This window comes from Coloeus monedula (genome assembly GCF_965178545.1).
Source record: "Coloeus monedula genome assembly, chromosome: 2".
In the NCBI taxonomy this organism is placed as follows: Eukaryota; Metazoa; Chordata; class Aves; order Passeriformes; family Corvidae; genus Coloeus; species Coloeus monedula.
The window spans coordinates 33,538,802-33,556,263 of NC_138782.1; the positions used below are offsets into that span (position 1 = coordinate 33,538,802).

Below are 17,462 nucleotides of genomic sequence, written 5' to 3' on the forward strand. Positions count from 1 at the left end.
TCATCTAATTGGTTTCCACTTCTCTTCCTTCCTTAAGGGGCGTGAAAGAGTGGACATGTTTGAAAATTAATTAGGAAAAACTCTGCAGTGACCACCCCAAAAATAAAAAACCAACTGTACTTTGGGCATGGCTTTGACAGCTTTCTTGTTCTGTCAATTCTTTCACCTCCTTCAGTTTTCTTGCTGATAGAGTGCCATAGACAAAGTTCCTAATGGCTTGGAACCTTAGCTCCTTAAGCTGATGATACTTGGCTGAGAACAGAATGCAATGATTCTTCTCTGTCATAAATATTAAAACACAACAAAAAGTTGATTGCTGGGATAGAGGAAAAGGTTTCAGAATCGCTGAAGTGGAAGTTTATAAAGAACAAAGGTTTTCTTCTTGGCAGAGAGAAATACACATGTGAGCTGCTTTGTATTATGATTTAGTAAGAAACAAATTAAAAAAAAAAAAAATTTAAGGTGATCTTAATGCTGCCTCCTAAAAGTAGAAGGGCAGTTCCAGAACTTCCTTTATAAAGAATGCAGCTTTAGAGATCTATCCATAGCACCCAACATTTTTGATTAATCGTTGGCTAAGGCACAAGGGGAGAAAGACTTGACTCATAGTCTCACACCTACAAACTCACTATATTAAATTTGTTTTTCTCATAGATAGAGAAAGGCATGAAGTGATTCAAGTCCCATAGATGTGTTTTTCAGCCTCTCCATGTCCCCTCTGCCCTCCCAACCACAGGCTGAGGATCCAAAGATTAAGCTTGGTGAACTGCCAAGAACTTTTGTAGGCACTGGAGTAGGGAACAAATTGTTCATATGGTTTGTTAAACAAACAAACAAACAAAATGAAATGTCTATACAAAAGCTGTTGGTTTAAACAGGATATATTGAAGTACTTTAAGACTTTATGGATACAAATTTGTTTAGGTATTTATCTGCAGTGTAACACTCACAGATGAAGTTACTGGAGTGCTCTTAAGCTTCAAAGGCATGATTCATGGCACTCTACTGTGTGTTTCCTAACAATACATGGCAATATAGGTAGCCCTATAAAATAGCCATAAAATAGCTATTTGGATGGATAATAGCAAACACATACTAAACCTGGGAAATCTTGAGTAAAATCTGACAACATGGGAATCGCTGGATGCAGCTTGCAAAGGTGATATTTTACATATTAGTCACATGTAACTATTAGTTTGATTAACGAAGTCTACAGAACAAGAAGCTGTTTCCATGAAAAGTAGAACAACAAGAAAAAAAAATCAAAATAAAATAATGTCCTGTGCAGGCTATCTTAAAACATTTTTGACTGTTATTTCAAAATCAAATTTCCACAAATAAAGAGAAAAATTTTATTCATTGCGGCACTCTCTGCAAAGTCAGGAGGTTAAAATAAAGTCATTTTGAAACCAAGCATAAAATAGGCATTGGAAAAATGATTTAGCTGGGAAAAACCACATTTTTTTCCACATTAAGATAACTTAAGAACACCCAAATTGATTTTTATTAGACTTCTCATATTCACTTCTGAGCTGACACATGCATGAGACATTCAGCCCCAAAGGTCACTTCTGAGAAGGCTGTAAGTAACTGGAAACAGCACTGCAGGATGAAATGATGGCTCATTGCTGACTCTTACTGCTGGAGAGTGATAGATATTTTACTCCTGAGGCTAAGAGACAGAATCTGTAAATAAATTTTTATTTCTTGGCAGTGCTGATAGCTGAAACATGATGTGATAGAGCTAGTTTTCCCAATTTTATTATTTGATTTAAAGCAAATGTGGGATGGATGCTGGCAAGGCCCGTGGGCCTGTGTTGGAGGGAGCCCACCACAGGCTTTTCTGCAGGGCCAGCAGAGGATGGCACAGGGCGAGCCCTGGCTCCTGGCACCACATGATGAATGGCCAAGCCCAGTGCAGTGCCCTCCTCCTCCTGCACGCTGCCCTGCCCCAGCTGCCCAGCACTCTGCTAAAACCTCTGCTCGAAAGCCCAATGCAAATGTCGCTGGTCAGCCTGGCTAGGAACAAGTCATTCCCCGGCCCCAGGCTTTGGTCACTCCACACTTTATTGTCTCCCTCCCCTCTTCTCTTTGGTGCCGACATTAGTCACTAGGATTGCTTAGCCCAGAGAAGAGGAGGCTTGGGGGAGGTTGTAGCCAGGTAGTGGTCAGCCTCTTCTCCCAGGCAGCCAGCGACAGGACAAGAGGATGCAGCTTCAAGCTGTGCCAGAGGAGGTTTAGGTTGGATGGTTGGAGGAATTTCTTCACAGAAGGGCTCACTAGACATTGGAATGGCCTGCCCAGGGAGGTGGTGGAGTCACCATCTCTGGAAGTGTTCAGTAAATGACTGGACACGGCATTTAATGCCATGATCTATTTGACAATTTGGATGTTTGGTCAAGGCTGCACTGTAATTCAGACGCCTTTTCCAACCTGATTAGCTGTGTGAAAACAAAACACGAGAGGCCTCTGGTGAATTACAGCTTTTCTCCAGAGCGAATCGCCGGCTCTGCTCTCCATCCCGGACGGCGAGGATGGGCCGGCCGCCAGCATCGACTCCCCACGCCGGGACCCCAGCCCCGCTCCCAGCGCCCAGCGCCCCGGCCCCGCCTCCTCCCCGCGCCCTCACGGGCCTTGCGCAGGCGCGGCTCGGCCATGGCGGCGGCCGTGGAGCGCCGCCTCGCCCAGTTCCGCGCCGCCGCTCCGCGCCCCGCCGAGCCGCCGGGAAAGGCCGCGGCTCCGGAGGCCGCCGAGGGACCGCGGGCAGCCGCGGTGGGGCCGGGCGGCGCTCAGGTGAGCGCCGAGGCGGGCGGGGCGGGGGCTGCGAGGCCGGCCGGTGCCTGACGCCGCGTCTCCTGCCGCCTCCGCAGGTCCATCCGGGCGCGGCGGCGGCTCCGCTGTGGGCGCGCCCGCTGCTGCTGAAGGTGCTGCTGTGGGCCGTGCTGCTGGCGCTGTTCGCGGAGCTGGAGCTCGGGCTACCCTACTTCGTCCTCTCCCTGCTCTACTGGATGTACGCCGGCACCCGCGGCCCCGCCGAGCGGCGGCCCGGCGAGCTCAGCGCCTACTCCGTCTTCAACCCCGGCTGCGCCGCTATCGCCGGGACGCTGACGGCCGAGCAGCTGGAGCGGGAGCTGCACTACCGGCCCGCCGCGGGCACGTAGCGCCCGGCCCGGCGGGGACCGCGCTGTGCTGGGCCGGGACAGCCGCCGCGCCGGGCCGGACCCGCTGCCGCCGCCCCGAGGAAGGGCCGGGGCTTGGGGGGAGGAAACGGGGTCTGTTCCTATACAAAAAACCGCCTGAGCCTTACTGCTGCCCGGCGCCCCCGGCCGGTCCCGAATAAAGCCCTAGTAAAGCCTGCGCTCTGGTCTCGTTTCCTGGGGCCGGGCAGCTGTTGCGGACGCTGTGGAGCGGCGCCGAGAGGCACGGACTTGTCACAGCTGCGGCTGCCAGCGTGTCAGCTGGAGCTCCCGAGAGCTTTGCCACAGGTCATGGAGCGGCTGCTGTTCGACACCTGCAGTAGAAGGGCCCTCTGCTGCTCTCCCCTGCACCGGCTGGAACCCTCGTTCTGAAGAAGAGACATGAAGCAATAACCCTATACGTAAAATAGGCTGCTGCTTGCGGGTGCAGTGGTGTCTTTCATCTAACCCAAACCTCTCCTTGTAATTTTGCTTCATATTACAGTTTTCACAATTTGTAAGCCAAAAAAGACTTATTCATGGCAGGTGTACTTGTATGATCTACTGCTGTTTTTAGTAGGTACATCACTGCATTAAGCCAGACCTGCCCAGCAAAGTGGTAGTCATCACTGCTCAAAGGATGTAAAAAACACGTGGATGTGGCACTTGAGAACATATTTTAGTGTTGAACATGGTGGTGATGCTATACAGACAGTTGGACTTGATGATCTTAAAGGTCTTTTTCAAGCCATAACAAATTTTATGATTCTATGAAATCATTAAGTCATCATTTTGAAGAGAAACTGCTAGAACTTGTGTCTCTGAGGACAGCGTTGAGAAGAAAAAGTCACAAATTGGTCTTTCAAATACTGTTCCATTATGTCTTTTCTAATTTAACAGTTAAACACATTGTTAAGGCATTACTCACCACAGATTTCGTCATTTGTTGTAGAAACAAAAGAAAGTGGCACTTTGAATTTAACTGGAGTAGTAAGAGAGTAATAGATTAAAGCACATACAGTATGTTAACACTGCTAAGCACGTCTCAGTAGCTCCCCACAGCACTCTCACAGTTTCTGTTGTGGGCTGTTGTAAAAATTCCAAATGCTGCTATTTAAAGGCAAACACAGAATATTGTCATTTGCACATATTCTGTCATCCTCCAGTAAAAACCCCTCAGAGTTTTCACTGTTCTTACTGGTTTCCTTTTGATTTTTTAACATGCTGCATTTTGGATTTTATTAATGAAGGCTCAGCAAGGTCAAAGGCCTCTTGGTAGTGGAGACAGACTTGCACACACAAAGCTTTGTTTCCTTGGAAGAACCACAGACTGGGAATCTTTCCATTCTTAAAAAATATTCTAATTACAGGGTAAGAAGTAGTCAGATGATACTCAAAACACCTGTAAGCAATGGAGTTTTGTGAGTTGAAACTTTATTCACAACAATAAAAATAAACATCAGCATAATGTTTATGGGGAGTTGATAATCTGACATCTTGTACAGTTCAATTCTGTGGGTATTTTTTAAAACAAGGAAATACATGCAAATAAATATTAAATATAAGGTAAGATCCATGAAATTATAAAAATTCATAGCAGCAATGCTGGAAATAAAGTTTTCGCTAACTATAAACTCTAGTTGCATTCTGTCCAGGTGGATTTATAGCCTCTTGTATTTAATGCTTCATGAAACAAGTTACCACAAAAAGTGAGCATGAAGCCAAAAGGCACAAGAAATAAAAATTGACACAGTTCATCTGTTCCAGTGCTTTGTGTTGGTTTGCTTATTTCATGCTATTCAAATAAATGTACATTATACATTTTGAAATAGAGATGGCATGAATAACAAAGGCTTGTAAAAGGTTTTACTGAAGTAGATAAAGTATGATGGAGAAATTGGCATTGAGGCCTTGCTCAATCTCTAAATACATGAATACCGTAATTCTGCTTGGTGGTAATTACTTCCACTGAGTTGTTTTGAGAGGGGATTTTAATAAGTTTGAACAAGCAAGAGCCTAATTAGAGGGGGAAAAAATTTCCTCTGCAACCCTCTACTTGGCTAAGACCTCACTTTCTTACCCTACTTTTCTCTTGTATTCTAACAAAGCAGAAGTCACCAAGATAAGTTAACTGGCATTATTCTTGTGGGCCCAAAGCCCTCAGTTCACAAATGAGTAGGAGGGACAAGAACAGCCTACTAACTCAAATGCACATCAAGCTGTTGAATCTTGTTTGTGACAGCAACTAAGTACAGGTTTGTTACCACACATGGGAGTGCTCTCTATTCCCATGTCTGTCCTCTTTCATTTATTACACACACTTGTTTGTCCAGCACAGCAGTGAGGTAAAACACTTCTGTGACTTCCTACTGTCACAGCAAAACTATCATCGTGCCAACAGCTGCGCAAGCAGCAGAAACTTTTTTTCCCATCTTTGCACACACCTAAGCAGGGCCCAAGAAAACCAGCATCCACTCGTGAATATTAATGAGTGAAATTATTCCCACCAATGTACATTATCCCACAGCTGTAAATTGCATCTGTCACCACGCTGCCCTCTCACCTGCCAGTGACTATCTTCAGTACTTTTTTTCCTGTTCTAAGCACTTCAGGGTAGATGTTAGCTAGAAATAACAAGCATACTCTCTACGCACAGGAAGCTAATTAATTAAATTGTATGACAGCAGTTAACATCTGCATAGACAACTATTGTATTGATGGTCACACAACACAGAAGCTAGTTATTAAATTTACAGAAGAACCTGAAGTGCTTCATTCCAAAGTCAGTTCTGCAACCGATGTTAGGGAGGGAAGGCCTGGAAGAAGCCTGCAGAGAAGCCAGCATGCTGAAGACACATAAGCTGGCCTGAGAACTGTGGTGGATTTCTGCAAACATGTCTTTCTCCCTGGAGCTCAATTACAAGCATCATAGCAGAAGGTGGTAACACATTGTCTCTAATTCAATTCTAACCTTATGATTGCAAAACTAATCCATGCTGTTGGCAATTAGGATTCTAATGCAATGATTAAATAATCCCATGCAAAGCAATCTAGCTTCAGGCAGGAAAGATGCTGAGTTACATCCCAGAATATCCAGTCCACTTTCTTGGCAATAGGGGCTGTGAATGCAAGTGCAAAGAGACTTGAAAATAGGGGGGGGTGTTTCTGCTGAGTAGCTGTAACTGCTATGCCACGGAAGTTGCTTACTTACTACAAGAAATCTGTGAACAGAGAGATTCTCAGAGCTAGTCTCTGGCACTTTGCCTCTGCTGTAAAGGGAGCCCAAGTCAGAGCAGAGTAAAGATGTCTAAAGCTTTTATTAAGTGATGCAATGGACCACCTCCTGCTTCTTAAAGGTACTTCTGCTTTTCCCCAGCAACTCTTGTCACCATCAGGGAGGGAACACACTACACAGTGCAGATGCAGTCACTGCACGAGCCCTTGTTGTTTTAAACAGGCGGAAAAAAGCTCATGGAGTTCAGGATTTTTTGTTTGGAGATGTTGGTTTTGTTTGGGTTTTTTTTGGAATGCGGCTGATGGGAAGCAGCAGGCAGGCAGGCTCTGGAGGATGGCAGCCCACCCCGGGCAGGGGGGCGGGAGCTGTCCTTGGTGCTGAACCCGCGCCCTCTGCAAGGGCCGCCTCCCCCTCCACGTGCGTGGGTACCTTGTGTCACAGGAGAGAAGGACCAAGGCCGGAGGGGAAACAAAAGTCAGTCCACACTGCCAACTACCGGATCTTTTCAATGAGGAGAGGTCTGCTAAGACCAGCAGAGGCCACAAGCTGACTTTTTTCTGTGTGTTTGCATCCGCAAGAAGCAGAGTAAAGCTCAGAAAAGAAATGTTCTCTTGAAACACCAGTCATCATCCCATCCCTGTGAACGCCTCTGTGCCCACCAGGCGGGCAGAATAGCACTGACAATGAAAAGCCTGTGCATGCAGGGGACATTTCCATCCATGTCAACAGAGATAACGTGCACCTATTCCTAGCAGAAGACGTTCCCAGTAGATACTTCATTTTTGTTTTGTTTGGGTTTTTATATTCTTTTTAAGTGAAGGTTAAAGATAGTATTCAGAAGTTTTCCCTACACTACGTGCTGTATATTGATAGACCTTCAGGATGCTGTTCTTCACCTACCCAGAAAAAAACGTTAGCATATTTTCAACTTTGACTTTGGGAAACTCCTGCTACAAAACTGATTCTTCCCTGAAACACAAGTTGTGTCTCACTAAATTATTTTTTTCCTAAAATGGTGATGGCACTTTACCCTATCCCCAGAAAAGTCTGAATGTATTTTTTGGCAATAATCATATTCTATATCCTTGTAATTTAATCAGTCGATCACTCAGCTCGCCCACTCAACAGTAATAAGCCATTGACCCTGTGGTTTCAGACTGGATCAATGCTACGCTTAAGTTTTGGACCCCCGGAGGCCTTGTGCGCAAATAGGAAGAAACTCTTTTAACTTACTTTAGACATGATCAATTTTTCCTCTGATGTGTTGATTACATTAGCAGATTGCTTTCTCTACAACACCTCTGTCCAACAGCCTGCAGGCAATGAGCAGCATATGCTTAAGTTTCTCGCTGGAGATGGCAAACTTAAGCCACTTACTTGGGTATTTAAGGGTTCTCAGGTATATTATACAGTTCATTGTTTCAGTCTGATTCACCTGCAGAAGTCTCAGCTGAATGTGGCCTGACAAGTGGCAGCATAGACACTGCTGCCTACTGTGCCCCCACTACTGATGCTGTTGGCCGGACACTTCAGAGGTTTCATACTGCTGTCTCTCTGGACATACAAATGTTCCAATCTCCAGCGCTCCCAGCTCTTCCGAAACTCCATCTGAACCTAACAGAAGCAAAGAAGGAAACAAAAGGAATGACTGTAGAACTGATCAGCTCTTTAAATGACTCCATCAGAATAAAGCAAGGAAGGATACCACACTACTGAGAAAAACTGGAAGTACCTTAAAGCTGCAATATTATTGCTTCCAATTATCCAATTATCTCATTAATCCATTGTAGGCCATTCCACATTTAAAATAATGATTACATTCATTTTTACTTGTAGAAAAAAAGCTCTTTTATGCACCAGAAAATCTTACCTTCATTATTTTGCTCTAAATTGTATTCACCTCAATACTGATCATACTCTATGCCCTACCAGAACTAACAATTCAGCTGAATTTGCTTATCAGCCATGAAACACCTGAAAAGACTGGCTTCCTGCTCACTATTGCACAACAAGTATTCTTAAGAGTTCTAATTTCTGGTTTGATTTAAACATTAATATGTCCTGGATTATTTTTGTTCTTTGAGTATTTATGTGGGTTCTTTTTATTTCATACAAAACCAAATGTTTATTCAGAATTGAAAACAACAATTAAGCAGATTAAAGACTGTACTTATTCCCCCTTTTTAAACAGCAATTACAGTATCTCATTCCAGATACTAGCTTTTCTTAAAGCAACAATGTATGCTCATCTAGCCACAGGTTCTGGGTTGAACTGTGTAACCTCTGAACTTGTTTGGAAGTTTATCCCAGATTTTGTAACTGCTAAAATGAACAGAATTTAGATTTCCCTGTTCCAAGGGCAAAGTTTTTGCCACTTGACTGAATTAAGAACACCATTAGCTTTTAACACATAAGGCAGAGGACATAAAATTGCACACTTGTTACTCCAGATAAAAGGCAGGAGTGCAACCACAGTAATCAGTTCATTATGGTGTGTACTTCAGCCTGGAAATAAGTTCACTGTATGTGGGTTACTTAAGGGAGCCTTCTCTGGAGAGATGATTTTTCTTTTATTTTAGGATCTTGCACTGACCACCAAGAGACTAAGTAGGTTGATGGCAGTTTCAACACAGGTTTGTCATCATGCCCAGGCTGCTGAAACCTTCATATTCTGAGGGAAACTTCCTAGGAAACAAGCTGCTGTGTGTCTGCTTTCTTTGCTTGTTCTCTGTGAAATACTGAATTTGAGAGGCAGTCCTAAAAAAGGAGCAAAGCTTTAAAAAACTAATTGTCTTCCCCTGGTGGGTACCTCTAGCAGCGCTTTTCAACTCTGGGCTACAGCCCTTGTATTGAACACTGTCCTGGTGGAACCAGCTGCATCTCTGTGTTTCTGAGAATCTGTCAGAATCCAGAATCTGACCTCCACCTCACCTCATGGGTCAGAAGCAAAGATGCTGAGACAGAAGCTTGTATTTTACCATGGTAAAGGGGGGTCTGTTGTGACAAAAGGTGCATAAAGACACCAGAGAAAGACTGTGTGTCTGGGATCGCCTGGCATAGAAGAATGAGGGAGAATGGGCAGCCAAAGGCAGAAATGCAGGAACCATAGTGCCTGCAGGAAAATAATTGACTGTATTACCACTCCAGTATTTGGCATCTTTTGTGGGCATGGAAAACAGTAAGGCAGCACTGGAAAAAAGCTGTTGCAGGCATTTACTGGCAAATCCTGAATGAAAGCATGAATGTAGTGACTGACAGAATAAGTCAATGAGCAATAGAAATAGGTACCTTCAGGTCAGTCAAAGGGAGGAAATGAGTCTTTACTCCAGCTGGACATGTCAGGCTTGAGCTATGATACAGATAGCCTGCAAGATTGAGATAAAGTGCATGGAAGACCTGAACAAAAGACTGCAGGAATCGGTCTGTCTTAGGAACAGATCTGAATGGCGTAATACCAGTTTTCTCTCCACGGGTTAGGAAGAGGAATAGGGAGAAGCTCTGCTGTCTGCGTTGAACTGAGCTTTTGCCTAGATGGCTTTGAATGTATAAGCAAGGGAATACGTTAAGATTTATTTTGCAGAGGCAGTTCCTGAGCACAGAAGCAGATCTACTGATCTTTCAGCAAAATAATTATCCTAGTAACTTCCCTGTGTTGATAAGATTCACCAGAAATAAGCTATACAGGAAAAAGGATACCAAAAACAAAGCTCCCATGATGTGCTGATTTTGCCTGGGGTAGAGCTAATTTTCTTCACAGTAGCTAGTATGGGGCTGTGTTTTGTATTTGTGCTGGAAACAGTGTTGGTAATGCAGAGATGCTTTTGTTATTGCTAGGCAGGGCTTGCACAGTGCCAAGGCCTCTTCTGCTTCTCATCCTACCCTGACAGCTGGCAGGCTGGAAATGTGCAAGAAGCTGGGAAGACACCTCCCTGCCAGTGGGAAGTAGTAAATGAACTGAATTCTCATCTCCATCCCACCAAGAGGGAATGAGCAAGTGGCTGCACAGTGCTGGCTGAGGTTAAACCATGACATGTGAGAAAGGGGAAGAAGAAAAATTTTTATGTAGAGTATTTTAAAAGAGAAAGGGAAGAGGTCAGAGAAGTTGAAAAAGATGGTCATGGAGATTAAAAGTTGGAGAAGACCTCTCACAGAAAGCTGCTGATTGAGCTTTATGCAGCTAATGGGGAAGGAAGTTGACAGTGTGGCAATCAATCTGGAATCTGATTATAAAAGCCTCCTAAATTTTGCCAAAAAAATTTCACCAAATCATAGTGAAAGGAAAGTAGGTCTAAAATGGGATGGAGTGGAGCTGATGGAAGAATTTAATTAATAGCTTCTGTAGAGAATGACAAAAATTAAAAGCAAAAGGGAGGATTGAGCAGTACTTCAAGAACTCAGGAGTCCTGATATCAGGACAGATTCTTTAAAGTAGAAGATAGTGAATCATACTTCCACTGCAATAGCAAGAAGGCAAAAAGGAGAACCAAGACTACAGAGAATGGAACCTGAACCATCCTGAACTAACTGGTGGAAAAAGGCAGCATCTCTGTGGTTTAAAATATTTCTTATAGAAAGCAGTACTAACAGCAGAAAAACCAGTCATATTAAGCCAAGCTCATTTTGCAAAGAACATTGGTGGTAACAATGTTCTTCATGAGACCCTACTGTTGGCTTCAGAGCAAATCCAGAATCTTTCAGGTGAAATAAGACATATTCTATTTTTTTTTCAGAAGTAGATATTAGAAAAGGACATTAATATTGCTTCTATCTTCACTTCTAGTCTTGATCTGGGCACTAGGACTTGCAAAGAATTTTCATTCTGTATGGTTAAGGAAAAAGAGTCAATGAGTCACAGACAAAAATAAAATGTAGACCACACTGCAAACAAGTATAATCTTTGGACACACACAGTGTGTCAGAAGACAGTTTCTCATTTAGTCTAGGAAAGAGTTCTCATATAGTTTATAACAGACTTCACTTAATCAAACTCTTTACGTAGATTTATTTTACGGATGCTGATGACCAGGCTTGACAAAATCCTACGCCTCTCTTTTAACAAGAGTTCGAACAAGCAAAATAATTCATCCTAGATTGTCTGTCAGTGAAGCTGAGCACACTGTGGTTATATTTTATGAACTATATTACAAAGGTAAGAGAATTATAGTAACAAGAGATTTGGAGGATCTCTTAGAAACATAGGTAGGCTATTACACAGTAAGCTCCCTCAAATGAAACAAGCCTGCCTGTTTGAGGCCTTGTAATAAAGTCTGGGTTATGATGTAACTTTGTCCTTATACCATGTGAAGGAAGTTATTGAGCATTACACATGAGAGGCCTGGCTGCAGATGCACAGGGGATGTATAAGCAAATGCCAAGGTGAATCAAAAGAAATACATGATCCACCAGCAGACAGTGCTGCATCTCAGGATTGAAGTACACCTGTAAAGCCATACAAGGAATTTGAAGCAATGTTCTTCCAATTCATGACACGCAGCAAGTGACATTCATTCACAACAGCAAAGCCTGCTGCTACTCACCTCTGATTTTGTAAGCAGTACAATTAACAGATTCACTTCAATAAAATCTTACCCACAAGCTACAAAAGTGAGCTGACTCCTGCAAGGCTTAGTTCAGGATGCCTGCTGCTTTTCTGTTGACTCCAGGCTGGCCATAATGACACAAATAGCACATTTTTCTACTGATTCCAATTCCTCGATGAGGCCTATCTCTCAATAAGTGATCTTGAATTACCATGTCATCGTTAAAAGTAGATTTAGTGTGAGTGTAAAACATACTGATGTGCATTTAATTTAATAATGTACTGCCACATGAGTAGTGTTTGCTTCCCTTACAAACCTGGCTGCTGAATGAATGAATAACAATCACTTAGAAGGTAACATGAGAGTTTCCTGCAATACTGAAACAGAACAATACCCTTTCCCTCTACAGGGCTGGGATTCAGCACAAGCCACAGAAGATGGTACTTGCAGTCAATTAACTCAAAGCCAAAGGTACATTCTTCTGGGCCTGTTGAATTTACCACTGTGAAGTTCAGTTTTAATGAGAGAGTGATAATGTCTTCAAGCAGTTGGGCTACAGGGAAACCAAATGAAACCAAACTGTACAGCAACAGCCACAAGGATTCTCCAACTTCACCAGCCAGCTGAGCTAAGTTCATGTAATAAAATGGGCTCCACTCCCACATTCACAAAAACAAGCAAATAAGAAGCACTATAAAACAGATTAAGAAGAGTAGCTATAATTCTTAATTAAAGAATCCCACCAGTGCAACCTACACAATTGCAAGCAACACTATTTGTGAGATTCCTCGTCTACAAATAGTGATCCTAAATTATGCTACCTGAATTCCCTCCAAACACATTTGTCTGATGAGTTATCCCATGGAGCTGTGCAAGGAAGGATCTGTAAAAAAAATGTCCTGAACAAGGACAATTTAGCAGTTCAAGACCATTTTCAATTTCCTTTTCCTATGGTGTATGCTGATAAGGCAAATTGGAACAAATAGTCTCTCTCTTACCTCATTATTGATGAAACAGTAAAGAATTGCAACCATCAGCCCCTGAAATCAACAAAAACCAGAAGAACAGTGAGCAGAGCAGTTTCCTCACTTTGCCAGACTCACTTGCAGAGGGCTAGAGGCTTCACACTGGCATGTCCATGATAAGACTGAAGGGTGGAGAATCTTTGATCCCTGTCAGCTCTGATGGCAGAGTGGAGGTTTAACCAAACTGTGTCTCAAAGTACATGGTATTAGGAAAAAGGAGTTGCTGTTTTCTTCAATCTGTTATTTTTGTCTAGTGATTTCTTTCCCCTTCTTCCTTACCTGGTTTCAAGTCATAAACGCTTCATAAATGAGCAATTCACAGCAGTCTTAAATACAGCTCTGCGCTTGATAAATGGGGAATGAGTGACTGTGCAGGGAAACTAAAAGAAAAATGATTTCCTTACACAAGGAGACTCATTTGAAATGGCCTTACCTAAGGCAATAGTTAAATAAAAATCACAATAAGCCTATGCCCTCCTCACATGCAGTTACAGCTGGAGACAGCTACCTCTCACAGCACAGATTTTCCAAGGACTATCAAAAACACTGGAGAAAGCACAAAATGTGCTTTCAGCAATGCCATTATACAATTACAGGAAATCACAGACAATTTTCTTATTGCCCTGAGGTGAGCCATAGGAAGTAAATATTAATATGTGGACAGGAATACCAGTTTATTGTAGTCAAGTTGGCTGTTAAAAATTAGTCCTTACACCTTCCTTTCCGCTGTCATAATCCTGTAACATCCAGTGCTAAACTGAGAAATATAAGGAACAGGGAGCATGCAATGAATGAGAGAGAAAGCAGGTCCCCAAATAGCAGTTAAGAAATATCTTATGCCCATGGGCACACTGTGAGTGCTACCTGGAATGAAGCAAAGGAGAGCTCAGTAAAAAGCTTCACGAAGCGCAGCATCCCTCTGGCATGCTCGTCAGTAATAAAGGCAAAGATGACCTCGTGGGTCCCCAGCAGTGGGATCAGAGTCAGCGTAGACTTGGCCAACCTAAGATGACAAAGAAATTAAAGAACACAGTGCCACTGAATAGACCACTGTTGATCCAAATGATCACTGGGAGTCACTGTTCCTGCATTCTGTTTCTGACACAGCTTCAACTTTGGCAAGTCAATGACGCAGGGTCCTCCTCCAGAGGCTGCAGGATGAAAACCTCCTCAAAATGACCTTAGTAAGTTCCCACAAGTTTTAACCTCCCCTACCACTTCACTGCAGACCATTTCTTGGTGAGAGCAAAGCTCTGTATCCAGCTACTGGCTGCATTTCACCTGGAAAATATTCCCAACTCAGTAAGAAACCATGTGCTTTCTTGTACTTGCAATGTCTTTCCCCTGTATTCTTTTCTCCACCTGTAATTGAGAAAGAACCAAAGCCTGCCTTCTTGATGACCTGAAAGACATGATCTATCAATAACTGGAATATTTAAAAAATATCTTGGCAAAGGGAAGAGTACTTGCTACTCCTTCCCACCTCTATGGCGTGTTAAATCCTCTAACCATTGTAACTATCTGTAGCTGCAGAACACTTTGTCAAAGCAATCAAACTGTCTTGAAATGAGTGATGGCAAGTTCAAAGACACAGCTAGCAAAGGATGAAAGACAAACCAACCTGAAATAAATTATTTTTCACCTGTGAGAGAGTTCAAGGTACACAACCACAGGAAAAAATTCACAAGAACGATCCTTAACTCTTTTTAGATAGACATACATGCCAGCCACCTAACAGGTTAGTGAAAGATGCATGAGGATCATGTGGGAGCTTCCTGGGCCACAGAACTTGCCAACATCTCACAGCAATCTGTTTTGAGACAAGTCAGTAGACACAAAATCACTCAGTTAGCAGGGCTGTCAGACCTTTGTAGATCCTGAGGGCTATTGGCTGCTATTCTGAATCATGTAATCACTCAGGTTGGAAGGCGCCTCTGGAAGTCCCTGGCCCAACTCCAGTTCACAGCAGGTTACTCAAGGCTGTGTCCAGCCAAGTTCTGAGTATCTCCAAGGTCCTCCAAAGCCCCTCTGGGCCTCTCCTCCAGCATCAGACCACTCTGACCATTAATTTATTTTCACCTGACATGCAAGTGGAATTTCTCTTGCTGTAACTTGTGACCTCTGCCCTTGTCCTTTCACTGTGACCCTCTGAAAATACTCCATTTTCTCTACAAGTGGGCTTGGAATAAAAGCCTCCAGCTCAGACCTAGGTCCTCATCTTTGTTTTCAACTCTCAAGACACATTAGGATTTCCAAAATTTCATGTGAGGTAAAGAAGGCAGGTAACATACACAGCAACTCTACGCTGATAAAAACACATGAAAATACATGCTGCCTCTAGTTTAGAAGGCTGTAGCATTGAAACACCCAGTGTCAAAGTAGCTAAGTCCAGTGCCAGCAGCAGTCCAGCTACCACAGCACATAGCTCTACACTTCAAGAGCTAACTTGTTATTCCTACATTGTTTTTCAGACTGCAATATAACAGTCAAGATGCAGAAATGAAGGATGCAACCATGAATCTTAGCAAGGTGATTAAATAACTGGAAGAATTCAGACACGGATAGACTGAAGCCTGCAAACCAAAAACTGAGTATTTCTGTGATAGCCCTGACATTTCCCTTGAAACATCTCACGCATTTAAGATTAAAAGTTTGTCCCAGTAACTACTGGCAAGAAGAACAAGAAGCAAAACTCAAAATGATCCCACCTCGTCTTCCTTGAAGTGAAAGCTTTTATTTCTACCAATTCATAGTATTTTGTTCAAATTAGAGAAAGATAGGATATTTCAGTTGGGAGGAACCTACGACAACCACCTGTCCAAAACTTAAAGCACGTTCTTGAGGGCACTGTCCAAATGCCTCTTAAACACTGTCAGGCTTGGGGCATTGGCCACCTCCCTAGGAAGTCTGTTCCAGGGTTTTACCATACTCTCAGTAAAGAAATGCTTCCTGATGTGCAGTCTGAACCTCCCCTGGTATAGCTTTGAACCATTCCCACACATCCTATCACTGGATACCAGGGAGAAGAGCTGAGTACCTCCCTCTCCACTTCTACTCCTCAGGGAGTTGTAGAAGGCAATGTGGTCATCCCCGAGAGCCCTTTGCTCCAAACTAGACAAGTCAAAAGTCCTCAGCCACTCCTCACAGGATGTTCCTTCCAGCCCTTACATCAGCTTTGCTGCCCTCCTCTGAGTGATTTCAAGGACTCTAACATTCAGTACTTGCATATGCTGCAAGTATTTTAAAAGTATCTGCTTAATTAATATTCATCCAGTCTAATGGAAGACTAACATGACAGACATCAAGCCTTCTGTTTATAACACAGATGAAATACCTGCCCTGGCTTCCCTGAGGCTTTTCTGTGGACTCACTGTCCAAGCAGTTACACCCATGTGTGACACCACACCTGTCCATTACTCAGGGGCTGTGATCTTTAACCACCTTTGTCAACACATTCTGTTCATGTATGTCCTTGGCTGCTTTTATTCTGAGGAGCACAAAAAGTGTCAGACCACCTTATGACATACCTGCATTTTATGTCAGTTTTGCACATCAAATTAGCCTGCAGTTTGGAGATGATGATGCATATAACTCTGATGAAGATGAGGAAATTTACCTGGAGAAGTGAAAAAAGAATTTGTATCACCACCAATAAACACATGGGCGTAAGTACTCAAAAAGGCTGGTTTGTGTATGCATGTGTAGTCTCTGTGCATCCTGCTATGCAGCAGCTGCAGAATTTACTACAGAACTCAACTCCTTGCTAAGGAACTGTGGTCTAAATACATACTGTGAATGCACAAGCCACCCTTGAAAACACAGGCACTTCATTACACAAAGCAGGGGACCCTACTTACTCTCTGGGGAGTGAGACACATTAAAGGTGTGGGCTGGCCCATTTGCCTTGTCTGGAGGTCTGAGCCTGATACAGTCTTGTGCCTGCAGAACAGGGCATTTCTACACAATGCCACAAATTTTGTGGCTCTTTCGTAGCCCAGTACCTGAGATAGTATCGTTGGTCTCCCTGAACTACCTTTCACACCTTCTGTTCATGGAGAGTTAACAGCGCTGCTGCACCATGCTGTTCTGTTATCATGTCCTGCCACTACAACATCACAGCATGTGGCCAAATTAAAGAAACAAAATGCTAGTCTGGAATTTCAGTGACAGAAACCAACTTGGTTTCATAACATCACATCTCTGAATGAAAATGTCAACAGCCTCAAAGGTTATTAGCCTTTGGACATGCACAATGGCCACGTGTGCATCTTTGTACCATATTGTGCTGTTCTCAGGGACACAGCATGTGTCTCAGACTCACCCCGATGGCGATGAGAATGGGCAGTCTGATGATCAGCCAGTAATTCATGTTATAGTTTCTGGTCCAGCAACTAGAAAGAGGACAAAAAGGAGATGAAGAAAAAGTTTCAGTACATTACTAAAATCTCTCGCTTTTCATTCTGTTCCAGCAATGCAGATGGAAAAC

General features: G+C 43.3%; 2 protein-coding genes across 2 annotated transcripts in view; one reads left to right on the plus strand and one right to left on the minus strand.

The window, feature by feature from the left end:
• Window positions 1-2,655: 2,655 nt before the first annotated feature.
• On the plus strand, window positions 2,656-3,357 carry SAYSD1 (SAYSVFN motif domain containing 1; the record flags this gene model as incomplete). Its single annotated transcript, XM_082303230.1, has 2 exons — window positions 2,656-2,793; window positions 2,871-3,357. The coding sequence occupies 2 exons, from the start codon at window positions 2,656-2,658 to the stop codon at window positions 3,159-3,161; spliced, it is 429 nt and encodes a 142-aa protein (XP_082159356.1). The 3' UTR covers window positions 3,162-3,357.
• A 4,500-nt stretch (window positions 3,358-7,857) lies between these two features.
• GLP1R (glucagon like peptide 1 receptor) overlaps window positions 7,858-17,462 on the minus strand; it is a gene marked incomplete at both ends in the record, with an annotated part of 78,522 nt that continues 68,917 nt past the window's right edge. The window contains 5 exons of the mRNA XM_082302457.1: window positions 7,858-8,025; window positions 12,950-12,991; window positions 13,841-13,979; window positions 16,504-16,592; window positions 17,298-17,367. Of these exons, the coding sequence (XP_082158583.1) occupies window positions 7,858-8,025; window positions 12,950-12,991; window positions 13,841-13,979; window positions 16,504-16,592; window positions 17,298-17,367 (508 nt within the window). The remainder of the gene's footprint in view (window positions 8,026-12,949; window positions 12,992-13,840; window positions 13,980-16,503; window positions 16,593-17,297; window positions 17,368-17,462) is intronic.